This window comes from Schistocerca piceifrons, chromosome 2 (genome assembly GCF_021461385.2).
Source record: "Schistocerca piceifrons isolate TAMUIC-IGC-003096 chromosome 2, iqSchPice1.1, whole genome shotgun sequence".
NCBI lineage: Eukaryota > Metazoa > Arthropoda > Insecta > Orthoptera > Acrididae > Schistocerca > Schistocerca piceifrons.
Genome location: NC_060139.1, coordinates 440683185 through 440710892, shown reverse-complemented (window position 1 = coordinate 440710892; position 27708 = coordinate 440683185). Strand labels below are relative to the sequence as shown.

The following is a 27708-nucleotide window of genomic DNA, read 5'->3' as shown; positions in this document are numbered from 1 at the left end:
ACACCTACAACGTGCTCACTCGAGGAAAGTTTCCAACTGATTTCTCATACACAAACAGCAGTTGACCAGCGTTGCTTGGTGAAACGTTGTTATGATGCCTCGTGTAAGGAGGAGAAATGTGTAACATCACGTTTCTGACTTTGATAAAGGTCAGATTGTAGCCTATCGCGATTTCGGTTTATCGTATCGCGACATTGCTGCTTGTGTTGGTAGAGGTCCAATGACTGTTAGCAGAATATGGAATCGGTGGGTTCAGGACGGTAATACGGAACGCCGTGCTGGATCCCAACGGCCACGTGTCACTAGCAGGACAGATGACAGGCATCTTATCCACATGGCTGTAACAGATCGTGCAGCCACATCTCGATCCCTGAATCAACAGATGGGGACATTTGCAAGACAACAATCATCTGCACACACAGTTTGACTACGTTTGCAGCAGCATGGATCATCAGCTCGGAGACCATGGCTGCGGTTACCCTTGATGCTGCATCACAGACAGGAGCACCTGCGATGGTGTACTCAACGACGAACCTGGGTGCACGAATGGCAAAACGTCATTTTTTCGGATGAATCCAGGTTCTGTTTACAGCAACATGACGGTCGCATCCGTGTTTGGTGACATTGCGGTGAACGCACCTTGGAAGCATATATTCGTCATCGCCATACTGGCGTTATCATCCGGCGTGATGGTATGGGGTGCCAATGGTTACACGTCTCGGTCACCTCTTGTTCACATTGACGGCACTCTGAACAGTGGACATTACATTTTTATTTTTATTTATTTATTTATTTATTTATTGTTCCGTGGGACCAAATTAAGGAGAAGTCTCCATGGTCATGGAACGAGTCAATACATGAAATTATAACACGATATTAGAAACAGATAAAATGAAATATAAAAAAACATATTCAGGTGACAAGTCATAAGTTTAAATGAAGAAAATCAACAATGTAACACAGGAATTTGCTTAATTTTTTAGCTCTTCCAGGAGCTCCTCGACAGAATAGAAGGCGTGAGCCATGAGGAAACTCTTCAGTTTAGACTTAAAAGAGTTTGGGCTACTGCTAAGGTTTTTGAGTTCTTGTGGTAGCTTATTGAAAATGGATGCAGCAGAATACTGCACTCCTTTCTGCACAAGAGTCAAGGAAGTGCATTCTACATGCAGATTTGATTTCTGCCTAGTATTAACTGAGTGAAAGCTGCTAACTCTTGGGAATAGGCTAATATTACTAACAACAAATGACATTAAAGAAAATTTATACTGTGAGGGCAATGTCAGAATTCCCAGATTTTTGAATAGGGGTCGACAAGAGGTTCTCGAACTTACACCACATATAGCTCGAACAGCCCGTTTTTGAGCCAAAAATACCCTTTTTGAATCAGAAGAATTACCCCAAAAAATAATACCATGCGACATAAGCGTATGAAAATATGCGAAGTAGACTACTTTTCGTGTTGAAGTGTTACTTATTTCAGATACTGTTCGAATGATAAATAAAGCAGCATTTAGCTTCTGAACAAGATCCTGGACATGGGCTTTCCACAACAGCTTACTATCTATCCGAACGCCTAGGAACTTGAACTGTTCCGTCTCGCTTATAATATGCCTATTCTGTCTGATCAAAATATCGGTTCTTGTTGAATTGTGAGTTAGAAACTGTAAAAACTGAGTCTTACTGTGATTTAGCATCAAATTATTTTCCACAAGCCACGAACTTATTTCATGAACTACATTATTTGTTACTGTTTCAATATTACACATAAGATCCTTCACTATCAAGCTGGTGTCATCAGCAAACAGAAATATTTTTGAATCACCTGTAATACTAGAAGGCATATCATTTATATAAATAAGAAACAGCAGTGGCCCCAGCACCGACCCTTGGGGAACACCCCACTTAACAGTGCCCCATTGGGACTGAACATCACTACCACTCTCAATATTGCGGAGAATTACCCTCTGCTTTCTGTTCTTAAAGTAAGAGGCAAACCAATTGTAAGCTACTCCCCTTACTCCATAATGGTCCAACTTCTGCAGTAATATTTTGTGGTCAACACAGTCAAAAGCCTTCATTAAATCAAAGAAACACCTAGCGTTCGGAACCTTCTATTTAATCCGTCCAAAACCTCACTGAGAAAAGAGAATATAGCATTTTCAGTTGTTAAACCATTTCTAAAATCAAACTGAACATTTGACAGCAAATTATGTGAATTTAAATGCTCCAGTAACCTTGTATATACAACCTTCTCGATAACTTTAGCAAACACCGATGGCATAGAAACAGGTCTAAAATTGTCAACATTATCAATGTCTCCCTTTTTATAAAGTGGCTTCACTACCGAGTACTTTAATCGGTCAGGAAACCGACCACTCCTAAAGGAAAAGTTACAGATATGGCTGAGAACTGGGCTAACATACATAGAACAATACTTCAGTATTCTGCTAGATACCCCGTCATATCCATGAGAGTTCTTGGTCTTTAGTGATTTAATTATTAACTCAATCTCCCTCTTGTCAGTATCATGGAGGAGCATTTCAGGTAACAGTCTCGGAACACTTTTTTCTAAGAGTGCTATATGATTCCCTGTTGGGACTAGGTTTCTATTTAGTTCACCTGCTATATTCCGAAAGTGATTATTAAGTACTGTACATATATGCGACTTATCAGTAACACGGACATCCCCACTACGCACTGATTCTATATCCTCGACCTGTCTCTGCAGACCAGCAACTTCCTTTACGACTGACCATATGGTTTTAATTTTATCCTGAGACTTAGCTATTCTATCTGCATACCACATACTTTTTGCCTTCCTAATAACATTTTTAAGCACCTTACAATACTGTTTGTAATGGGCTGCTGCGTTTAGATTTTGACTGTTTCTAACATTTTGATATAATTGCCACTTTGTTCTACAAGATATTCTTATCCCTCTAGTCAGCCACCCAGGCCGCCTGTTTGTGCTAGTACCCTGTTTTAAACGTTCTAACGGAAAGCAACTTTCAAAGAGCATGAGAAAAGTCTTGAGAAAAGCATTATATTCATCGTCGACTGTATCAGCGCTATAAACATCTTGCCACTCTTGTTCCTTTATAAGGTTTACAAAGGTCTCTACAGCAACTGGATCAGCTTTCCTGAACAGCTGGTGACTATATTTAACACGTGTTGCAGCACAAAAATCTTTTAAAGTTAAAATTTGTGCATCATGATCTGAAAGGCCATTCACCTTTTTGCTAACAGAATGCCCTTCTAGTAATGAGGAATGAACAAAAATGTTGTCTATGGTTGTTCTACTGTTCCCTTGCACTCTCGTTGGAAAGAATACGGTTTGCATAAGATTATATGAATTAAAGAGGTCTACCAGCATCCTCTTCCTTGCACAATCACTTAAACAATTAATATTGAAGTCACCACATATAACTAACTTTTTGTATTTCCTATAAAGTGAACCAAGAACCTCCTCTAGCTTTAGCAAAAATGTTGTGAAATCGGAGTCTGGGGATCTATAAATAACAACAGTTAGAAGTTTAGCTCCGTTAAATTTAACCACACCTGCACAACATTCAAACACCTTTTCAGTGCAGTACTTTGAAACATCAATTGACTCAAATGGGATGCCGTTTTTCACATACATGGCTACTCCCCCACACCGCAAAGAGCTCCTCGAAAAGCTGCCAGCCAACCTGTATCCTGGTAAAGGAAGCCTCTGAATTGACTGTTTCTAACGTTTTGATATAACTGCCACTTTGTTCTACAAAATATTCTTATCCCTCTATAGTCAGCCATCCAGGCTGCCTGTTTGTGCTAGTACCCAGTTTTAAACGTTCTAACGGAAGGCAACTTTCAAAGAGCATGAGAAAAGTCTTGAGAAAAGCATTATACTTATCGTCGACTGTATCAGCGCTATAAACGTCTTGCCACTCTTGTTCCTTTATACGGATGTGTTATGACTTATGGCGCTACCCTTCATTCGATCCCTGCGAAACCCTACATTTCAGCAGGATAACGTACGACCGCATATTGCAGGTCTTGTACGGGCCTTTCTGGATACAGAAAATGTTCGAATGCTGCCCTGGCCAGCACATTCTCCAGATCTCTCACCAATTGAAAACGTCTGGTCAATGGTGGCCGAGCAATTGGCTGGTCACAATACGCCAGTCATTACTCTTGATCAACTGTGGTATCATGTTGAAGCTGCATGGGCAGCTGTACCTGTACACACCATCCAAGCTCTCTCTGACTCAATGCCCACGCGTATCAAGGCCGTTATTACGGCCAGAGGTGGTTGTTCTGGGTACTGATTTCTCAGGATCTATGCACCCAAATTGCATGAAAATGTAATCACATGTTAGTTCTAGTATAATATATTTGTCCAATGAATACCCATTTATCATCTGCATTTCTTCTTGGTCTAGCAATTTTAATGGCCAGTAGTGTAATTTTGGGTATTGGCTCACGTAACTATTACAGCTAAATTGCCAGCATTTTGATCGACTTATTGAAATTCTCTTCAGGATGGTTCACTGCTGTGTACCGGTGAATGTCTTCCTTTACACACTGCAATTTTCAGTTATTTGGTGGCTTCAGACATCACATATCTGAGATGTCATTGGACAATTTGAAGAGGTTGTTATGCAAGAATGGCTGTACAGATGCTATTGCCTATGCTATCCTCAAGGCTAACTGGAAGACAACTCTAGTAAGTGACTGGCAGAAGGTAGCATATCGGCTGTCTGTTGCTTGTGCCACTCTGGCAACTGATTGGCGGGTGGCTCCAATTGGTGACTGGAAAGTAATAGCAAATCAATAGATTGTCTCCAGGGGATGGTGTTTTCCTGCGCCGAGGTGTTAAGGCCACACACGAGTTCTCTCGCAGCTACTGTCTACACTGCCAAACCTGGGCCCAGTAGTGCCACCTGCTGCCAAACATAGGCGGTCTACCACACTGAAATCACTGGCAGCCAGGCCACAGGTTACTAATAGCCATCCTCCCTGTTCATGTTATTATGCCATTTAATTATTTCAATAGCTTCTCTTATTTTCCGTTGCTGCATTCACGGCTGACAACCAAGTATGTGGGATTCTTGAAAATTTGTAGGATGGCCAGAATCCTAGTGGTGTTCTGCTACAGCTGACTTTCTATTCTGTCCCATTCATACGTAATGTCCATGTTCCAAAATGCAAGTGCTACTGGATCTCCCGGTTTCACCAACACAGACTTCACCACACTCACATCAAAAATTGTAGACACCTGCAGTTTGGAGAGTATTGATGAGATCTTTCCCAACAAATCTCAGATCTTGTGGCCACTCTGAAATACACGTCTGAGTCCTGTGTGACATAGAACCTTGCCTAAACAGTCACTGACATCTCTCACATAAGGCAAGGTTCTGTGTAGCACAGGAATCACACCTGTATTTCAGAGTGGCCACAAGATCCGAGATTTATTGATCCACTAAGGATTCTGTGAATGCTCTCCACAATGCAGGTGTGTACAAACTTCGGTGTGAATGCGGCAAGGTTTATGTTGTTGAAACTGGTAGATCCATTAGCACTTGCACTTCAGAGCATGAACTTTATGTACAGCTGGGATAGAACAATAAGTCTACTGTAGCGGAACACAGCCACATATGTAGCGGAACACAACCACATATAAGGCCATCTCATCAACTTTCAAGAACCTAAAGATCTTGCTCAGCAGCCGTGGATGCAGCAACAGAAAATAAGACAGGCTATTGAAATAATTAAATGCTCTAAAAGAATGAAGAGGGAGGATGCCTAAAATAACCTGTCACCTGGCTGCCAATGACTCCAGCCTGGTGGATTGCATGTGCTCGCCGGCCAGTAGTGCCACTCGTCTTAGGTTTGGTAGTGCAGATGGTAGTCATGAGAACTGCTATGTGGCCTTAATGCCTCACTGCAAGAAAACACCTTCCCCTGGATACAAGCTGCTAATTTACTATTACCTTCCAGTCACCAATAAGAATTGCCCACACATCACTTACCAGAGTGGCATGTGCAACAGACAGCTGATGTACTACCTTCTACCAATCACCTACTAGAGGTTGCCTTTCAGTCAGCCACCAGGGTAGCACAAGCAGTAGCACACTATACAACCACCACTCCATAACCACCTCTTCAAATAGTCCAATGACATCTCAGATATGTGACATCATTAGCTATCAGATAACAAAAATGACAGTATGTAAGACGAGACATTCACTAGTATACAGCAGTGAACCACCCTGAAGAGGATCAAGTTGCTCGTTATGTCAGAAATTTACCCGTTTTTGTAATTACATTATAGTAACTGAAAGGTAAGGTACTGACACCAATCAAGCCAACTAAATTACAACACGAGTTAAAATATAGATCTAATACAACAAATCAGCAGAAAAGACATCTGTAGCCAAATACTACGAGTTTCTGCACCAGAAACCATCAGATCCTGATACCTGGAAACAACTGGCTATATGTATACAATAGCAAGTCCCATTCAAGGAATAATGCAACCACGGAGCTGGAATACAATGGCAACTATTCACCTGATATTTCATGCTAGGAAGATTAAAAGCCTTTTGATATCAAAGATAGAGTCAAAACAACAGCTCTAACTCGTGTTATTTACAGATTGTTATTATTTACTAAAGCAGAAATTTTTAAGTGACTTAAAATCAATCATACCAGCAATTCCAATTATATGGCATTTCAAGTCACTTGTGACATACTTCAATATATGGAAAACATCGTAATATTATGTTTACTGTTTACACATATTTGTATGATATGTCTGTCACTGCCAGACAAAAATTTTGTGAACAGGCACTGGGAAGCGAGAGACAAAATGAAGAATTTGTAAAACGAATACTCTAATTTTGTTGTATGTAATATAGCTTTAAACATATGTTTTCATCTGTCATCTGTTAAGTTTACTGTGTACCTCCCATTTTATTTTGAGACAAAATTATTTATATCAACGCCACACATAATAAAATATTAAAGTAATTAAAGAAAATGCAAAATCACCTGGAAACGCCACCATAATCAAGACCTTCTTCTCCTCTAAAAATAATGTAAAGTCGTCTTCTGAGTTCATAAGCAGGTAGCCTCATAATCTGATGATAAGAATCTTCAAATAATGTTTGGCGAGTTACTGTTATTTTGATATGACTAGGAAGTGCATTGCTTTGACACAGGTACCGAAACTGTCCAAGTTTCCACCTGAAAGATCTTTCATATGCCTTGGGCACACCATATACACCTTTTGGCCTGAAATACATAAATTCTAATGAAAATCTGCTATCACATTGCCAGAAAGCATCTATACAATGAAATAAGATTAACTTTATTGATGCATTACAAACAAAACTATCTTTGACAAGGGCTACAATTACTACAAGGGTACGGCCTTGTGACCAACTCTTCAGCAATTACAAACGTCCATGATTAGTAGAAGTAAGTGTGCATCTAATATCACAGCTACCTTCTTTTATAGCATGCACTGGTTCTAGTCCAAAATAAAAGTTAATACAGGTTCCAGTTCAAAACAGAAGTTAAGATATTGTATCAAAAAGTTTACAAAGACAAGAAACAAATGACATGTTTGACAATCTTATTAAAGATGTAAGCCTTCAGACTTAAAAAGTACACTATCAGCATCGGTAAAGTAACACTATAAGAATCATACCCCTTTGGAGCTCCAGGTCGAGGGTCTTGGAATGTTGTTGTTCTTGTATTATGATCAACAAAGTAACGGACACCATCTTCCGTTAATCGAATTTCCCAACCTGGTGGGAGAGCCGCTTCATCAGCTCCAACTTCCTGTCTATATTAAAAGAACAGAAAACTAAGCTTACCTATATGAAGTAGAAGTTGCGAAAATTAGAGTAAAATAGTGACAAGTAATCCTGCTTATGAAGAATAAGATACTTCAGTACTACAATAAATAACAGTCAAATGTGTTTTCTTTAGCTTTAACAAAATAGACGAAAGCAATGGGGCAATGGCTTGGTCAGCACTGATTGTTATAATTCCTTTTCCTAAAGATAAGGGATGACTTTTTTTCTTTTTTCTGTTGATGAAGGGGTGTTGTTGGGAGAGATGGGTGGGTGGAGGGGGGGGGGGGGGGGGGTGGGGGGGGGGGGGGGGGGGGTGGGGGGTGGGGTGGGCGGGGGGGGGCTTTTGATTGGTAGCATCATTCGTTGAAAATATCGAGCAGATAAAATTACTGAGAACAGGAAGCCTATGCATAAACTTCAAGCTTGTGGGAAACACCAGGTTTTTTAGAACAGAAAAGCATGAATCAATCAAAAAGATAACTGAAAACTATTGTCATAACTAGATTTGTCTATTTCAAAACATCAATGCATCACATCCACATGTTACACAGATGAACTCAGCAACCACTGGCAGAAATATATGGCCTTCACTGCTCCCAATATCTGTCATGATTGATTACAGTGACAACTACTGTAAAAGAAAAAAGTTTTGAGTGCTATAGGAGATGACTTCAACTGAGCTGTGTGGTTCTGGTCATCACTACAATTTTTGTTTGATCCACCTCTCTATTGCTATCACTTGCCAGCTATTCTCTTCATTTCAATAAAATAGCTCCACGTACACCATCCGCAATATTTTATACAGTAATATCTACACTTTACTTCTGGTTCTTTCCTTCCACCATTCCTTTAACTAGGTTTCTAGAAATGACTCATGTCATAATACATGCCCAACCATTCAATTTAGTAAATATTGCTAAAATAACCACCAGTAGCATTTATGGTGTTAAAGAATGTGAAAATGTGTCTTCGAGGAAGAGTACACTTTAACAGTTGGTAGTACAAACATACAGAGGGAAAGATATCATAAACAAATGGTCTACTCTCAATTTCTGAGATATGGCTAATTGAAATTATAAAAAAATGAGAGTAGTTGATGGTAAATTGTAAGATCCTAGCTCACCCTAGAGCAATTTATAACTTCACCCCTACAATCTACATTCTGTAGCCACTTTCCACAGAATGTAAACTGTTCCTGATAACCTCTTATCCTCATAAGGATAGAATACGCCACTACCAGCTCTCCCAGAAATTCAATTATTCTGCTTCCAACATATGTGAAAGTATCAGTAAAAGAGTAGTTGTAAGTATATTTCATGGCCTTTGATAACAGCTCACCCTTGAGTACGAGGATCCTCCACTGAGTAGTGCGGTTCTTGTGGTTGACAAAGTAGCAACGACCATCAGGTTGCACCCTTTTCTCCCATCCAGCTGGAAGAGGACCAAGATTGTCTTCTTCTGAATCAACTGTTGATGCCGCACCTGATGTATGCTGCAAGTATATGTTCTGTGAACCTTAATTTACAAGCATAAGGGAACACAAAACAAAAACAAAATGTCATTATGACACTATTGGAGACAGATTAGTGCAATCTACTATTGGGGGGGGGGGGGGGGCATTACGTAAGCAATATAACACGTTTTTCACAGCTAATATTGTTTTTTAAAAAATGTGGAATTTGTTGTGGGGCATCATGGAATATTCTCACTTCAGCCCCTATAGTTTCATGAAGTTCCAATAGATAGCGCCATTATAGGTAGCCTTAAAAGTGACGCCTGTAACTGAAGTGCATTCCAAGCAGAGAGGTGTCATTGAGTTTCTTTTGGAGGAAAACCAGAGCTTCATAGATATTCATAAGCACTTGCATACTGTTTATGGAGACCTGGCAGTGAACAAAAGCACTATGACTCATTGGGAGAGGCATCTGTCCTCATCACAACAAGATCGTGCAAACCTGTATGATCTCCTGCACGCTGATTGGCCGCACACAGCTGTGAGACCTGCAATGTTGGAACGTGTTGACACACTCATTCGTGGTGATAGACAGATCACAAACAAACACCTCACTGCAGAATTGGACACCTCTGTTGGTAGTGTTGACACACTCGTCTATTAGCTGGGGGTACTCAAAGGTGTGTGCCCGCTGAGTTCCTCAGCACCTAACAAAAGACCATAAAGAGCAACAAAGGAGCATATGTTTGGAATTGCTTGCATCTTAAAAGGATGATGCAGTGGTTCTTGATGCAGCAAGATGTTGGCTCCAACATCAACCACCAGAGAAATATCAGGCACGCATACGGGCCCTCCCAGTAAGTAGGAGTAAAGCTGTCGCATTAAACAGACATTATGTGAAGAAATAGGGTTTCGTAGTCATAACTGTGAGGAATAATACGATCTACTGGAACCCTGAATAAAACCAATGTACTAGAACCCTGAATAAAACCAATCTGCTTTCAGAAAAAAAAGTGTTGCACTATTTACTGAATGCCCCTTGTATTTATTCATTACTACTCTCTCTCTCTCCGCTCGTCTCCCCCCCACCCCCCCCCCCCCCCCTGAAAACACACACACAAGCTATTTACATTACCTTTCCTTACTTCTATGTAAAATGTGCAGGTTGTGGTGTTACATATTCCAGAAAAGGGATGTGTAACACTGTGTGTACTTTGCCAATGAGTGATGCTCATTAACTATACAGTGGGAAAGTGGGGTAATGATTTAACAGTTAGGAGAGTGCACCTGTTGTGCATTTTTTTTTTTTTAAATATAATTGCATGTGGCAAGTAATCTGGAGGGTTAATGCATCTCTTCAATGTGGGACGACGATCGCATTAATTATGCAAGTGGCAGTGCGGAGGAAAATGTGCATACTCCACATATTGTTGCCCCAGGTCGGAGAAGTCCATTAGCCCTGGGGCAAGAGCCTGGGATGACAAAAAGAAAAGTGAACAAAAGAATATTTGAAACATTTATTCATTCTGTTGTATTTCAATCCATCACCTTGTTATTTAAAATGAGACTGAAAGTCAATCAATTACTGCAATGTTCTATCTAAAGAAGTGTTTATTATGAAGGGTTAATGTACTTTACTTTAAGAACATATCTCACATAAGTCTGAGACGTGTTTTATTTATGTACACAATTGGATATTGTGCTGAATTCCTGACTTCCAGCATTTACTGCCAAGTTTGAAAACAAAATTCGAGTTTTATCCACAGTCAAGAATATGGTGAACTATAGTCCGATTCACGAACAATGGCAGTCTGCACAAGTCAAGGCACAGGTGGGGGTTACCGTGTTCCCATTGAAAGTGAAAGTTGCAGTGCTCGAAGAAGGAGAAACAGTATCTCCTGCAAATTGCATCTCTCACTTGTTGACCATCATCGTCAGCCATGACAACTCACAACTAATGGAATAAAGTTCACTAAATAACTCACTATAATAATGTTTAATGCTCACATTCACTACAACATTCACAACTGAGTGCTCAGAAAACTACCGAATGCTCACTGGTTATCAGAGAATATGTGATGTCAGGTGTGCTGAACAAACCTAACCTTTAGAGCTGCTATTTTCAAGAGAAAAGCCTAACTTCTAGACAAGGTGATGGAGATAAGGATAAACTATTCTTAAACTGGATCTTGAACAAGACACTTTGCAAGAAAAGTGAAGCCACAAAAGCACTTATATAACAATGTTACTTCATGGACTGCTGCTGTAAAGGCTGGTAAGGTGTTCTTGTAGTATCAGATCATTATATCATACAAATTATATCGACGTAATCTTCAATCAAATGGCCCATCTCTTTACTCAATGTCTTAAGCCATTTCTAGTCAACCCTCTAATCCATCTCACTAGCATCACATCACCTAAATTTGGGGTGAGCAGTTACTTCAGAGGAAAGAAAAGACAAACCTAAAGCATTGGCAAAGATTTTGTTTGTACTATAGCTTCTAAGCAAGGGCAACAAGTTGATTTCTGAAAATGAGAGCCAAAATTCAGTGACCAGTTCTTCCACTAAATAACTAATAAGCTACCAACAGGTCACATCTGGGTTTTATTTATACGCATAAACCCGAATCTGTTCCGGACTTTGGTCTTAAAATATGTGATGAATATACAGTAAAGGTAAATGTTCCCTCAAGAAATAACCATACACTCCTGTGAAGAACTACAGAGTGCTCAACACCTGCTGATGTATATAAAAATGTGCCAAGTAGTATCTGCTGCTAACAAATGATAAGACTATTAAGGCTGTCAAACAGTGGGTGGAAAATATTTAATATAACAATGAAAGATAAATGCATAAATATTCTGCACTGACCTGACTGTCTCATTACAAACATTCAAGAAGATGCACCACAACTGCAATCTTTGCATTGAATACTGCCTTGAAACCCTCAAGGAAGAAGCCAAAAAACATGACACACAACTATACAGGAACCTGAGTCACTCGGCAATCCTTTCAACCTTACTCTGGGAAACTATGATCACAACCATAGGTGGAAGCATAAGCGGCCAAAGACACTACTAGCTAAGGAATAACCAACTATGGCAACTGGATATGCCAGCTGCTATTAAAGCCGACCAACACGTTACAGCAGGGAGGCTGACAAGCTAACACGCTGACGCACGAACAAATCGCCAACATTACCCTACAATGTGAATCTGATATACGACCTATAGGACACAAAACCACAATGAACCCAACTGTTACAGGTATGCTGATGCTGATCGAGAAATCAAGACCGGCACCCAGTAGCAGCCTCTGAGTAACAGCACCGCACAATGTCAAAGATATCGACCTGCATGATACCCACTACTAACAAAGCCCACTCTTGCATGACCTGTCGCAGGAATCAAGTAAACCACTACTGCTCTTACAACTCGACCCAACTATCGCAAAAGTTTTTTTCCCTTGGCTCTTGCCTTGGCCGTTTTCTCCCTTCTGCCCTTCAAACTGCTACCCTTTGCTCAACTTTCTACCCAATCTATCTCCAGATGAGAGCGTATTAATGGTTAACCTTAACCAGATGTGTGCAAACATTGCAGTACCCACATCCTGCAAGACCTCACTCTAGTGAAAATTAACCCTTATGCAGAGATGGCAGTAGACCTTTTGTGTTGGCCATCATGCCGGTGTTGGTTTGGTGGTTGGTGTGGTGTCCACCTCTGTGCAAAAAAATTCCTCTTTTCTCGAATTCTATTCAGTACCAACTCACTAGTTATGTGATCTATCCATCTAATTTTCAGCATTCTTCTGTAGCACTACATTTCAAAAGCTACTATTCTCTTCTTGTCTAAACTGTTTATTGCCCACGTTTCACATCCATACATGGCTTCACTCCATACAAATACTTTCAGGAAAGGCTTCCTGACACTTAAATCTATACTTCACGTTAACAAATTTCTCTTCTTCAGAAACGCTTTCCTTCCCATTGCCAGTCTACATTTTATATCCTCTCTACTTTGACCATCCTCAATTACTTTGCTCCCCAAATAGGAAAACTCGTCTACTACTTTAAATGTCTCATTTCCTCATCTAATTCCCTCAGCATCATCTTATTTGATTTGAGTACATTCCACTATCCTCGTTTTGCTTTTGTTAATGTTCATCTTATATCCTCCTTTCAAGACACTGTCCATTCCGTTCAACTGCTCTTCCACATCCTTTGCTGTCTCTGACAGAATTACAATGTCATAGGCAAACTGCAAAGTTTTTACTTCTTCTCTATGGATTTTATTTCCTACTCCAAATGTTTCTTTTTTTCCTTTACTGCTTGCTCAATACACAAATTGAATAACACCCGGGATAGGCTACAATCCTGTCTCACTCCCTTCACAACCATTTCTTTATTTTCATGCCTCTCGACTCTTATTAATGCCATGTGGTTTCTGTACAAATTCCTTTCGGTCCCTGTATTTGACCCCCGCCACCTTCAGAATTTGAAAGAGAGTATTCCAGCCAACATTGTCAAACACTTTCTTTAAGTCTACAAATGCTAGAAACTTAGGTTTGCCTTTCTTTAACCTAGCTTCTAAGGTAAGTAAGGGGGTCAGTATTGCCTTGCATGTTCGAACAGTTCTACAGAATCCAAACTGATATACCACTAGGTCAGCTTCTACCAGTTTTTCCATTTATCTGTAAAGAATCTGTGTTAGTATTTTGCAACCATGACTTATTAAACTGATAGTTTGGCAATTCTCAAACCTGTCAGCACTTGCTTTCTTTGAAATTGGAATTATTATATTCTTCTTACAGTCTGAGGGTATTTTGTCTGTCTTACACATCCTGCCCACCAGATGGAAGAGCTTGGTTATGTCTGGGTCTCCCACGGCTATCAGTGGTTCTAACAGAATGCTGTCTACTATCGGGGACTTCTTTCTACTTAGGTCTTTCAGTGCTGTATCAAATTATTCTTGCAGTATCGTATCTCCCATTTCATCTGCATCTACGTCCTATTCCATTTTCATAAGATGGCCATCAAGTACATCGCCTTTTTATAGATCCTCTATATACTCCTTCCACTTTCTGCTTTCCCTTCTTTGAATACGACAGGTTCCCATCTGAGCTCTTGATAATCATACAGGTGGTTCTCTTTTCACCAAAGGTCTCTTTAATTTTCCTATAGGCAGGTAAAAAGACGAGGGCTAGTAGAAATCCTTGGGTAACAGAAGAGATATTGAATTTAACTGATGAAAGGAGAAAACAGAAAAATGCAATAAATAAAGTAGGCAAAAGGAATACAAACATCTCAAAAATGAGATCAACAGGAAGGCAAAATGGCTAAGCAGGGATGGCTAAGAGGACAAATGTAAGGATGCAGAGGTATACATCACAGAAGGTAAGATAGATACTGCCTACAAGAAAATTAAAGAGACCTTTGGAGAAAAGAGAACCACTTGTATGAATATCAAGAGCTCAGATGGAAAACCAGTTCTAAGTGAAAAAGGGAAAGCAGAAAGGTGGAAGGAGTATGTAGAGAATCGATACAAGGGCAATGTACTGGATAGCAATATTACGTAAATGGAAGAGGGCGTAGATGAGATGAAGATGAAATGGGAGATAGATATGATACTACATGATGAGTTAGACAGAGCACGGAAAGACCTGAGTTGAAATAATACCCCGGGAGTAGACAACATTCCATTGGAACTACTGACAGCCTTGGGAGAGACAGCCCTGACAGAACTCTACCATCTGGTGAGCAACATGAATGAGACAGGTGCAATACCCTCACACTTCAAGAAGAATATAGTAATTCCAATCCCAAAGAAAGCAGGTGTTGACAGGTGAAAAATTACTGAACTATCAGCTTAATAAATCATGGCTGCAAAATACTAACATGAAGTTTTTACAGACGAATGGAAAAACTGGCTGTAGCTGACCTTGGGGAAGATCAGTTTGGTGTCCATAGAAATGTTGGAACACGCGAGGCAATACTGATCCTACGAATTATCTTAGAAAATAGATTAAGGAAAGGCAAACCTATGTTTCTAGCATTTGTAGACTTAGAGAAAGCTTTTGGCAATGTTGGTTGGAATACTCTCTTTCAAATTCTGAAGGTGGCAGAGGTAAAATACAGGGAGTGAAAGGATATTTACAATTTGTACAGAAACCACAAGGCAATAATAAGAGTCAAGTGGCGTGAAAAGGAAGCAGTGGTTGGGAATGTAGTGAGACAGGGTTGTAGCCTATCCCCGATGTTATTCTATTTGTATATTGAGTAAGCAGTAAAGGAAACAAAAGAAAAATTTCGAGTAGGAAATAAAATCCATGGAGAAGAATTTAAAAATTTGAAGTTTGCCGATGACATTGTAATTCTAGAAGAGACAGCAAAGGACCTGGAAGAGCAGTTTAACAGAATGGACATTGTCTTGAAAGGAGGGTATAAGATGAACATCAACAAAGCCAAACGAGGATAATGGAATGTAGTCGAATTAAATCAGGTGATGCTCAGGGAATTAGATTAGGAAATGAGACACTTAAAGTAGTAGATGAGTTTTGCTATTTGGGGGGCAAAATAACTGATGATGGTTGAAGTAGAGAGGATATAAAATGTAGACTGACAATGGCAAGGAAAGTGTTTCTGAAGAAGAGAAATTTGTTAACATCAAGTATAGATTTAAGTGTCAGGAAGCCTTTTCTGAAAATATTTGTATGGAGTGTAGCCATGCATGGAAGTGAAACATGGACTATAATTAGTTTAGACAAGAAGAGAATAGAGGCTTTGGTGAAATGTGGTGCCACAGAAGAATGCTGAAGATTGAATGGGTATTTGAGGGCAGCATGGAGGGTAAAAATTGTAGAGGGAGACCAAGAGATCAATAAATTAAGCAGATTCAGAAGGATATAGGTTGCAGTAGGTGCTTGGAGATGACAAAACTTGCACAGGATAGGGTAGCATGGAGAGCTGAATCAAACCAGTCTCTGGACTAAAGACCACAACAACAACAACAACAACAACAACAACAACAACAGGCAGTATATACCTTACCCCATATGATATATGCTTCTACATCCATACATTTGTCCTCTAGCCATCACTGCTTGGCCATTTTGCACACCCTGTCAATTTTAATTTTGAAACGTTTATATTCCTTTTCACCTGCTTCATTTACAGCATTTTTTATATTTTCTCTTTTCAGCAATTAAATTCAATATCTCCTCTGTTACCCGAGGATTTATACTAGCCCTCGTCTTCTTACCTACTTGATGATCTGCTGCCTTCACAATTTCATCTCTCAAAGTTGCCCATTCTTCTTCTACTGTATTTCTTTCCTGCATTCTTTTCTATAGTTCCTTAATGCTCTACCTGTAAATCTCTACAATGTCTGGTTCTTTCAGTTTTCCAGGTCCCAGCTCCTTAAATTCCCACCTTTTTGCAGTTTCTTCAGTTTTAAACTACAGTTCATAATCAATGAACTGTGCTCAGAGTCCACATGTGCCCCCTTGAAATTTCTTACAATTTAAAATTTGGTTCAAAAATCTCTGTGTTACCATTTTATAATCCATCTGAAGTCATCCAATGTCTCCAGGCTTCTTCCATGTATACAACCTTCTTTTGTGATTCTTAAACCAAGTGTCAGCTATGATTAAGTTATGCTCTGTGCAAAATTCTACCAGCCGGCTTCTTCTTTTATTCCTTACCTACTATTTGAGAAGCAGTTGCTGTGCTAAATCCTATGGTATCACCAAGTGCAACTGGCATGCTTCCTAGAGTGTAAAATCATTAGGTTAGAAGTAGTTGGTTCATTGGCAATACAGCATTATTCCTGACATGGAAATTTAATGCAAAGTCTTAGATTTATTAAGAATTCATTACCATTTCAAACAAACCTTACAGAAGAACCGAAAAGCACTATTAAAATCATAATAACCTAGAACATGAATTTAACTTCATGTCTTATGCTGAATCTGATCACACATGTGACCAAAGATAAAGTAAACTGTTTGTTTTGTTAGGTGGAACCACTTACAGAATTCTTGATTTCCCATAGTTCAATTCTTTTATCTTGGCAGCTCACGCATGCCCGCCCAGACGCAGGAGATTGCTGCGTTGCCAGTTGCAAACGATGCACGCGCCATGAGAAGCAGCGCCATAGTATAGTATAGTAAGCAAACTTACATTTAGGGGGGAGCGCGCAGTTTATGAAGTAAAGCCACCACGGGCGCATTAACCCTTTCGCTGCTACAAAGACGTACTCCCCGCATTCTGCACTGTGCGCGATTTTGTCATCACTGCACTGCTCGCCTGTGCTGACACATGGTGTTCCGACTGCTTTGACACTTATTCGATTTCACAAAAACTATTTGGCCCAAAAATTTGATTTATACGCATCTTCTTGACTGATACCTTCCCCCCGTAAATGACTTAATTTTGTTTTGATGTTCAACACAGTTATTGTGCAGCATTAAATGTAGTAAACCACTGCACGAAATTTTGAAGAGTTTTCAGAGGTTATAGTCCATAGCGTATACTTTCCATATGGTCGATTTTAGTTGCCACAATGTTGAGAATAAAATGTGGACAAGATGACTAAATTTCATATAAAATTTGTTGTATAACAATATCTCGTTTAATTTAAGTACCAGATAGGTGTCATATGTAATACTGAGAAATATTCAGTCTTTCGCGACTGTAATAAAAGTTTTATTTATACCAGAGTCATTTTGATTTTTTCTAAGAAGTTCTGATTAAAACAAATTTGCAAAGTGCACAAAACTGAATTGTGGACGTAATAAAACATAGAAAAAACTAAAATATATTGTCAGTGAGGCACAGTGCGCAAAAAAATTTGTGTTTGTCACAACGGACAGCAAATACTTGCCAAAACATAGATCAGTCGACGAAAACATTGAATATGATGGTGTTGCCAAAGCAGCGAAGCATAGAATTGGGTCCGACAATCAAGTAGCTCGGCAACTTACTGTCGCAAAAGAATATATATCAATATGAATAGTAAAACAGTGACTGCGGAAGAGAAAATATACAAACAAAACAGATAACATGAATATTGTGTGTGTGACTTTTCATTGTTTTTAGTTGCTGTAAAAAGAAATATTGGAGGACAAAATTAGAAAAACTGAAAACTTGTTATAATTATAATGAAGAGACAAAGCACTAGAAAATGCAAAAAATTACATTCAAACAAATAAAATTCATGAAATAAGACACTTTGATATTTTTTTAAATAAAGAAAATATAAAGCACCGATCAAGGTTTGAACTCAGATCCTTTCACTTGGCAGCCTACCGCCTTAACCACTACGCTAATGCAACTAGTCATTCAAGAGAGCTCCTGGAGGACTTTAACATATCATGGAAAATACCGACAAACACTGTTGGTATGACTATGAATTACTCACATTTTGTCTACGTACAATAGGAAATAAACAATTACAGCCGTTCTTTATTGCGAAAAAGTTCGTGAGAATGATACAAACACCTTTCTTTGCTATCGCCTGAATTAGGAGGCTTATTGCTTGTTTGGTTTAATTAATTAATAGAATATGAAGCGATTGGTATAAAGAATGCTTTTTCCAAACTTTCTATAAAAGAAAGTCTGCTATCAAGACATTGCTTTTGTTCAATTACTTTATTTATGACTGAACGTTTCTAAAACTGAAGACACTCGTCCGTGCTCTGCACTGCAGTAGAGCTCTGGCAACGTTGTCCTCTGTTCATTGGCTGACTGTGTTTTGTGACGTCAGATGCGCAAAACGAACCTAAACTCGGCCGCCGTCATAAATGACGCGCACTTTAAATCTTCATAACAGTTTTTCTGATTTTCGCTACTTTAGTCTCCTTGTATGTATCTCAATTTGACCATCACTGGTATCTTCAGAGTCACTTTTAATTAACTACACGTAAATCCTTTTTTCTATTTGCCACGTAATCTTAAAATATGCCTCTGATAAAAATATACTGGACGAAAATGCTGTGGTGAAGATAATTGCTGATTATCAAATAGTTTATGGACTGACATCTCTTAACTAGACATTGCAACATCCAACTGTCAGTAAGTCCCTGTAGAAGTTCCCATAAACAGTTCACTGGACATGGTGAGAATGTGCCTAAAAGATATTCCTGTACGGAGTCTCAACCCCCCCCCCCCCCCCCCCCCTCCGCCAACCCATCTGATATATTACTACTCGCCACCAGTTTCAATGGCAACTGAGCCAATCCACAACTATACAGGCTTATTCATGAATACCTCCATGGTTTCAGAAGGTGACTGCACGAAAACTACAAGACATGTAGAAAATAGACATAAGTGTACAGAGGATGTCCTCAGTATTTAACTCACATTATAGTTGCTAGTTGCTTAATGTGGGTAACATTTGTGAAGAGACAGACATCAATAAGGGCTGAAAAGCATGTGCATCTAGATAATTAAAGGCACTGCTGCTTCTAAGATGCCAGCCCACTTTGCAAATCTGTTCACTGGGTTGCCTATCTGCAGGCACCAACTAATTCAATATGACAGTATGTAACGGATCGTATGTCTAAATTTTATGGCGCATTTGCATCCGAGTAATGAGCACTGCAACTATGCCAAATCACATTATTGTTCAAAACTTTGAGAGGTGATCTATCTACTGATATATGTAATTTTTCTGCACGTCTTGCAGTTTCCAAAAATCGTCTGAAGCACCATAGATACTTATGAAGAACCCTATACATCATCTTTGAAGCATTCATACTAGCCAGGGTCCCAAGAATGAATAAATATAAATTTCACTCCTGTTTTAGTCTTCTCTGATTTACCGAGGCAGTTACCAGTGGAAATATTTCAATGAGTTTTAAACTAATTTTATCACACACACACACACACACACACACACACACACACACACACACACACACTTGATTTGTGATGGTGTGATGGAACACCATATCTGTATACCCAATGAAAAACAGCATTACAATAACATTTTAAGATTACAAATCTGTCCAACAAAGTAGTAGTTTGTTTATGTGCTCAATCTCATGATCAAAACCATGATCACAATAGTACACAGTCACCAAGTATGTACTCGTTCGATGAGGGGGGAGAGGCCAGAGAGAGCCACAAATGAAATTCCCCCCCCCCCCCCCCCGTGTGTGTGTGTGTGTGTGTGTGTGTGTGTGTGTGTGTGTGTGCACTTGCATGATGTGGTGGTGGTGGTGGTGGTGGTGGTGGTGGTGGCACACACAGTTTTTCAGGTAATTTCCATACTTACTTCGAATTTTCATGTCTAAATATATTATGCATTCAATTACACTGTACCTGGGGATAAAGAAAACGCTGATTGCCTTGCTGCACAACATGTGCGCGCTCTCCTTGCCAATGCTGAAAATGCTGCAGCCTCTCTGAGTTCGGTCGCTGCCAAGTTGTAGTGCGTGTATTGTGATCTACATAGTATATACGACCTCGAGGATCTCTTCGGATTTCCCAACCTGGGGGTAAAGGCTGCGGGCGCTCCCAAGAAGTGCTGCGTGTGTTGTGATCAACGTAGTAACGCCGACCGTACACATCGTACCTCATTTCCCACCTGCAAAAAATTTAAATTCTGCACTAAGAATGCAAAACACTTATGAATCACATAATATACTAACACAAACACTAAAGTTCTCAGCAAAGAGAGTACAAAGCTTTAATATAGAACTGCCACTACGACAACATACTTTTCTTAACTGCATCATCTTTAAGGCTACATAAATTAAATTAGGCACATATACTCTAATGTGATCTTCCATCTCTTTTTAGTAATCTTCAGTTCTGCAGCTTGACTACACCCAACATTCTTTATACCCTTATGCTGCTGTTGTTTTTGTTGTTGAAGTGTTTTCAGGCCAAAGACTGGTTTTATGCAGCTCTCCATGTTAATTTTATTCTGTCCAAGCTGCTTCATCTCAGTGTAATTCTTGCAACCTACATACACTTGATGCTGCTCACTGTACTCAAGCCTTTATCTCCCTCTACAATTTCTACCCACCACACTTCCCTCCATTAGTAAACTGATGAGTCCTTCATACCCCACGATGCTTGATGTCAATCACTCCCTTCTTTCAGTTAAGTTGTGCAATCAATTAATTGTTTCCCAATATGGTTCAACACCACCTCATTATTTATACATTAACCCATCTATATGCAGGATCCTCCTGAAGCACCAAATTTCTAAACCCTCTATGCTCTTCTTGCCTGCACAGTTTATCGACAATGTCTCAGTCACTTACAATGCTACATTTCTGGTTAATGCCTATAGAATAGACTTATTAACGCTTAATTCTATATTAAATGTTCTTTAACAGAAATGCTCTTCTTGCTGTAGCCATTCTGCACTTTAAATTGTCTCTATTTATGCCATCATTTGTTATTTTGCTGCCCAAATAGCAAAACTCGTCTACTCCCTTTAAGTTTTTCATTTCATAATTTAATTCCATCAGTATCTCATAATTTAATTCCATCAGTATCTCATGATTTAATTTGATTAATTCCATACCATTGTTTTATTTTTTGTTGATTTCTGTCTTGTTACTGCTTTTCAAGATAGTATCTATTCAATTCAATTGCTCTTCCTTATCCTTAGCTGACTGACAGAATTATAATGTCACTGGCAAAAGCGTAGAGTTTTTATGTTTTCTCACTGAACTCTACTTCCCTTTAAAAATTTCTCCAAGGTTTCCACCACAGGTCGCTCAATGTACATATTCAATAACATTAGGAATAGGCTAGAATCCTGCCCCACAGTCTTCTCAGCTACTGTTCCCTTTCATGGTCTTTGTGGCTTCTATTTGCAGTCTGGTTTCCATACAAGTTGCACGTGTATGTCTTGCATAAAACTATATACTAACCAGCCAGAACATTATGACTACTGACCTACTATCGATATAAACCCATTCAGGCGATAACACCATCACATAGTGAGGAATGACTGCTAGTTAGAGTCATGCAAAGTGCATGTTGCATCACTGAGCGTGTTGTCAGTGTGTAAAATTGGGAAGATGTGCAATATATGTGAGTTCGACTGAGACAAGATTGTGATGGCCCAGAGGTTCAGCACAAGCATTTCAGAAACTGAACGATTTGTCAGATGGTTGAGGAGTACTGTGGTAAGTGTCTTCAACAAGTGGCAAAACCAAGGTGAAACCACATCCAGAAATTGTGGGGCTGGGCGGCCAGCGCTCATTACAAATGTCAGACATCACAGGCTGGTCAGACTGGTAAAACACAGCAGGAAGCAAACTGCGGCAGAATTAACATCAGAGACTTAAATGCTGGGGAGAGTACAAGTGTGTCTGAACACAAAGTGCACCAAACACTTCTAATGATGGGCCTCTGCAGCCAGCGACCCATGCATATGCCAATAATAACACCACAACATTGGCAACTACAACTGAAATGGGCATATGGCCATCAGCATTTGACATTGACACAGTGGAAGAGCATTGCATGGTCTGATAAATTCTGATACTTCCTTCATCATGCTGATGGGAGGGCTGAATCAGCTGTCTTCCAGACGAACAGCTCCTCGATACCTGTACTGTGAGGAGGCAAAAAGCTTGCAGCAGTTCCATTATGCTCTGGGGAACATTCACATGGGCAGCCACGGGTCCAGTGGAACTTGTGCAAGGCATCATGATGGCCAACATGTATCATACAGTGGTTGTGAACCGCATGCATACCTTCATGATGATCATGTATCCTGACAGCAGTGGCATTTTTTTAACAAGATAATGTGCCATGCCACAAGGCCACGAGTGTGATACAGTTGTTCAAGGAACACAGTGGCAAGTTCCAATTGATGTGCTGGCCCCCCCACATGCCAGATCTGAACCCGATCAAACACATATAGGATGTGATTGAACGTTGTGTCACAGCTCATTGCCCTGTGCCCGTAATTTACAGGCATTAAGTGACTTGTGTGGGCAGATGTTGTGCCAACTTCCTTTAGCAAACTACAAGGGCTCATTGCTTCCATGTCACGACATGATGCCGCTGTTATCTGTGCAGAGGGTGGACATTCCAGTTATTAGACAGGTTGCCATACTGTTGTGGCTAATCAGTGTATGTGTAAATATGTATTTATGTATTATATATAAACTCCCTTATATACCTTAGTTATACTTTTTATATCTTTTATGTATGTACCTTGCTGCTGGCACCACAACTTGACATGTACATAGGTGTTACTTTATTTACTGTCAATCTGTGTTAACAATAACTACACACAATTTTTACATTTTTGAACGTATCATGGCATTATATTTCTGTGAAGAAGATACTGACATGTGTTAAACCAATATTAAGTATGTTTCTGTAATACACTTTTTATACTTCACACAAATGTGTAACCAAGGTCTAATGATTTATAATATGCCTAATTTTGTAGGCTTCTGAAGATGACTAATTTTTTAAAACTGGTAAAGCGAAATAAAAGTATTTGTGCAACTGAAGACTTAATTTTATTCTGATATATGCTGCTCACTGTAAAGATGACTGACTGAGTTGCAGACAGGCACAAAAATATACTGTTACACATTAAAGCTTTAAGCCCAAGACTTCTTCAGCAAAGTAAACACACACACTTTCAGACAAGGAAGCATACCTCATGCCACCGTGTGTGTGTGTGTGTGTGTGTGTGTGTGTGTGTGTGTGTGTTTCTTTTGCAGAAGAAGGCTTTGGCTGAAAGCTTTAATATGTAACAGTCTTTTCGTTGTGCCTGTCTGCAGCTCAAAGAGTCACCTATACAGTGAGTAGCAATCTATCCTTTTCCTCATATTCCAACCTGGAGCTGCCATTGTTTGAATTTTATACTGACATTATACTTAACCTATTGCTCCTTGTACTTGATCCTGCTACCTACAGAATTTCAAAGAGTGTATTCCAATGAACATTGTCACAAGCTTTCACTAAATCTTTAAATGGCTTAAAAATAGACTTTTGCCTTTCTTCAGTTCATCTTCTCACGGAAGTTGTAATGTCAATGTTACCTCTTGAGTTCAAATATTCCTCTGAACCCCAAACTCACCTACCTGGAGGTCTGTTTCTACCAGTTTCTCCACTCTTCTGTAAATAATTTGTGTTAGCATATTGCAACTATGACTTATTAAACTAATAGCTGGTAATATTCAATCCTGCTGGCAACTATGATCTGTGGAATTTAAATTATTACATATTGGAATAGTTTTTCTATGGCTGGCACTCCCATGATCTCAATAATTCTAAAGTAATGTTGTCTGCTCCAGAGACCCTGGTTCTTTCAGTGCCCAGTCAAATTATTCTCACATCTCATCTTCAACTACTTCCTCTTCTCTTTCCATAACATTGTCCTCAAGTTTTTTTTCCTTGTATAAACCTACACATTCCTCCCACTTTACAGGTTTCCCTTCTTTACTTCATTCCAGTTTGCCATTGGAGATCTTAACATTCATACAGGTACTTCTCTTTCCTCCAAATGTTTATCTAATTTTCCTGTGAGTGGTATCTATCTTTTCCGAATGTACACAGGCTTTTATATCCTTGCATCTGTCCTTTAACCATTTCTGCATAGCCACTTTGCACCCTCCATCAAACACCTTTTTTTTTTTTTTTTTTTGATTTCTGTATTCACTTTTATCTGCTTCATTTGTTCATTGCACTGTCTTTGTCCTAAGGCCTTTGACACATTTCGCTCTTAGCAGATGTTTTTATGTGTAGTTTGTTTTTTTGTAAATGGCGCATATTCTTTGCAACTAAAATTTTCTCTCGTTTATGTTTTCTTGCTGCAGTATTACTCTAAAATTCCTGGATGAAAAATTCACTGGTTTTTCCAGGATTTCTTGGTTGTCCTGGGGCTATTCACCCTGAGAAAGGCAGTTTGCATTGCCACAAGTCGTAACACACGCTATACAATCTTTAGTTCTTAAGATCTATAAATTTTATTGCATGTTTCTTTATGTTTATAATTTTGCCTAGTTTCGTCCATAACTAATGGACTATTAAAGATACATAAATTCTGAGTAGCACAATGAAAAAGAGCAGTAAAATTGCATTAAGGAAGTGATGCCAAATTAAATATTGTAACAGTATTTACTGACACGAAGAGAAAGAATTCTATTTCAGTACTGCAACAAAGTTTGCAATTTTTCAACTTTAATTACTGGGCAAATTACTATATGTATAACATAAGATATCACTTTAGCGCACAACTGATGACACAGTCCAATCATTAAGAAGTACTTTGTATCAAAAGATGTATGTGAGGCTGACGAAACTACAAACCTCATTAAGTGGCGCATACAGGAATTTCGCCGAGGGGGAGGACCGAGGCTACATAAGGGCAACGGTCATCATGATGTGGACAGAGTTCAGTATGACCTAGTTGGAGCACGATCTGTGTTGGTCACAGAATGTTCTGTGTGATCTAGTTGGAATAACATCTACGTCAGGGTGAGTGGCGATTCCAGCCGCACGTGCTTTAAAAGATAAAAGTTTCACAGGTAGTCCAGTAGCTGGACTTAGAAAACTCAGAGCCTAGTTAGGTGTCTTGACTATTTTCTGACAGGTGCATTTTCGACTATTTCTCACCACCAAAGTTGGATTTTGTCTCAGTTTTACCCGAGATGGAACCTGATGATTTTTACTACACATCAGCACTTGGAATTTTAGTGTTATGTGTCTGTTTGACCTAATTATGTGAGAGTTAGTCTGCAGTTTACTCTCCTTTAATGATCTGCAGTGAATATAGTCAATGTCTTTCAGCAGCTTCCAGTTTATTAAATTTGATATAGAGAGTTCACCTGCCACTGTGATCGGGGCTCCAATCGCCTTTTAACACTTACTGAAAAGTTTCACCAGTCTTTGAATGTATGTGAACATTTTAAAGACAATGCACTTTTATTAGTGAAAATTGAGATATTGTAATTGCAGGGTATCATTTCATGTAATCCGCATCTAGATAAGCTTAGTGATTAATTGTCTTAATGGTTGATAGCATCAGGAGCAATTTTATTTCATTATTACTAACGTGCATAGGAAAGGGAAGCTGAATTTATCATCCCTAGTGAAGACGACAAGAGCCATCGTATTTAAAGTCCACAATTTTTCCCCGTATTCCTTTCCCCTGTTTTTCAGCCAATCATTGACTGTTGCTCCCCTTGAATCTCTTAGTGACCTCTGGTTCTTTAAACTTATCAGTTCATACCTAATAAATTATGGACAGTGGCCGCATCTGTTCTTGGAAGTGTTAGGTCATTTAACATCTATTATACATACATTAATATTTGTCTGTCTCTACAATTTTCCTCTCTTTACTGATCTGTTTAACATTAGTTATACCCGAATGTACCCCTAATCTGTCCTATCTTCTCTCAAGTGTCTCCCATTTGGCTACTTTTCTCAAACATTCTTTTCATTTCATACTTTAGCTGTACACTTCATTTTAATACCATTTTGTAGCATCACATTCGAAATGATTCCAGTTTCTTCATTTCCAGCAGTTTTCCACAGTCCACTTTTGATGTCTGTTGAAGTCTACTTTCAAAATCATCTCCTTCAATTCTACATCAATATTTTAAATCAGTCAAGTTATTCTGAAACAGTCTTTGACCATGTGAATCTGATCCTGCTGCCACATATAACTTTGACATCGTTGAGTAATTTTCTTCAGTTAACAAAAATTTGATTGGTACTTCTAAACTTCTGCAATTTTGATATTTAACAAATCTCTACTCCTCTTTCCTCTACCCTTCATCGCTTTCATGTATGTTTTCTCCTTAAACCAAATCTATGCTACGTAGTCTGCCTCGTCTAATCACCTCTCTTCCTTCTCCCTTTTTTTTCTGGCAATATTATGAAAAGGATAGTTGCTGCTCACTATTTAGCAGAGATGCTGAGTCACAGATAGGCACAACACAAAGAGTGTCAGAAAGTAAGCTTTCAGCCGACAAAGAGCTTCATCAGAAACACACACACACACACACACACACACACACAACTCTCACACACACATGACCACATTCTCTGGTTGCTGAGGCCAGCCCTTAGCAGCCAGAGACTGTGGTCGTGTGTGTGTGAGGGGATTCCCACCCCCCCATCTGTGACTCAGCATCTCTGTTATATGGTGAGTAGCAATTATTCTTTCCATAATATTGTCATATTCCATACTGGATTTTCCACTGTTCAACTTATTTTTGGTAACATTTTTCTTTTCAGTAGGTAAACTGATCATCTAATACCACTTTCACAGCAATGTGCAAGCTTGAGATACCAGCTTGATCTTCTGATAGTTCAGATAGTTATCTACTAGTGGAATTCAGTTGGAAGTCTCCCGTATCGTAAATTTCAGATAAATCATTAAAAAAAATTACCTGATACTACAACCTCCAAATAACTT

At 39.2% G+C, this 27708-nt stretch overlaps 1 protein-coding gene across 1 annotated transcript in view; it reads right to left on the bottom strand.

Moving 5' to 3' along the window:
• The window catches only part of LOC124774931 (E3 ubiquitin-protein ligase Su(dx)), a 141089-nt gene that overhangs the window by 36162 nt on the left and 77219 nt on the right, over positions 1-27708 (bottom strand). Inside the window, 5 exon segments of the mRNA XM_047249619.1 lie at positions 7033-7275; positions 7694-7831; positions 9183-9201; positions 9204-9336; positions 20619-20883. Coding sequence (XP_047105575.1) covers positions 7033-7275; positions 7694-7831; positions 9183-9201; positions 9204-9336; positions 20619-20883 — 798 coding nt within the window.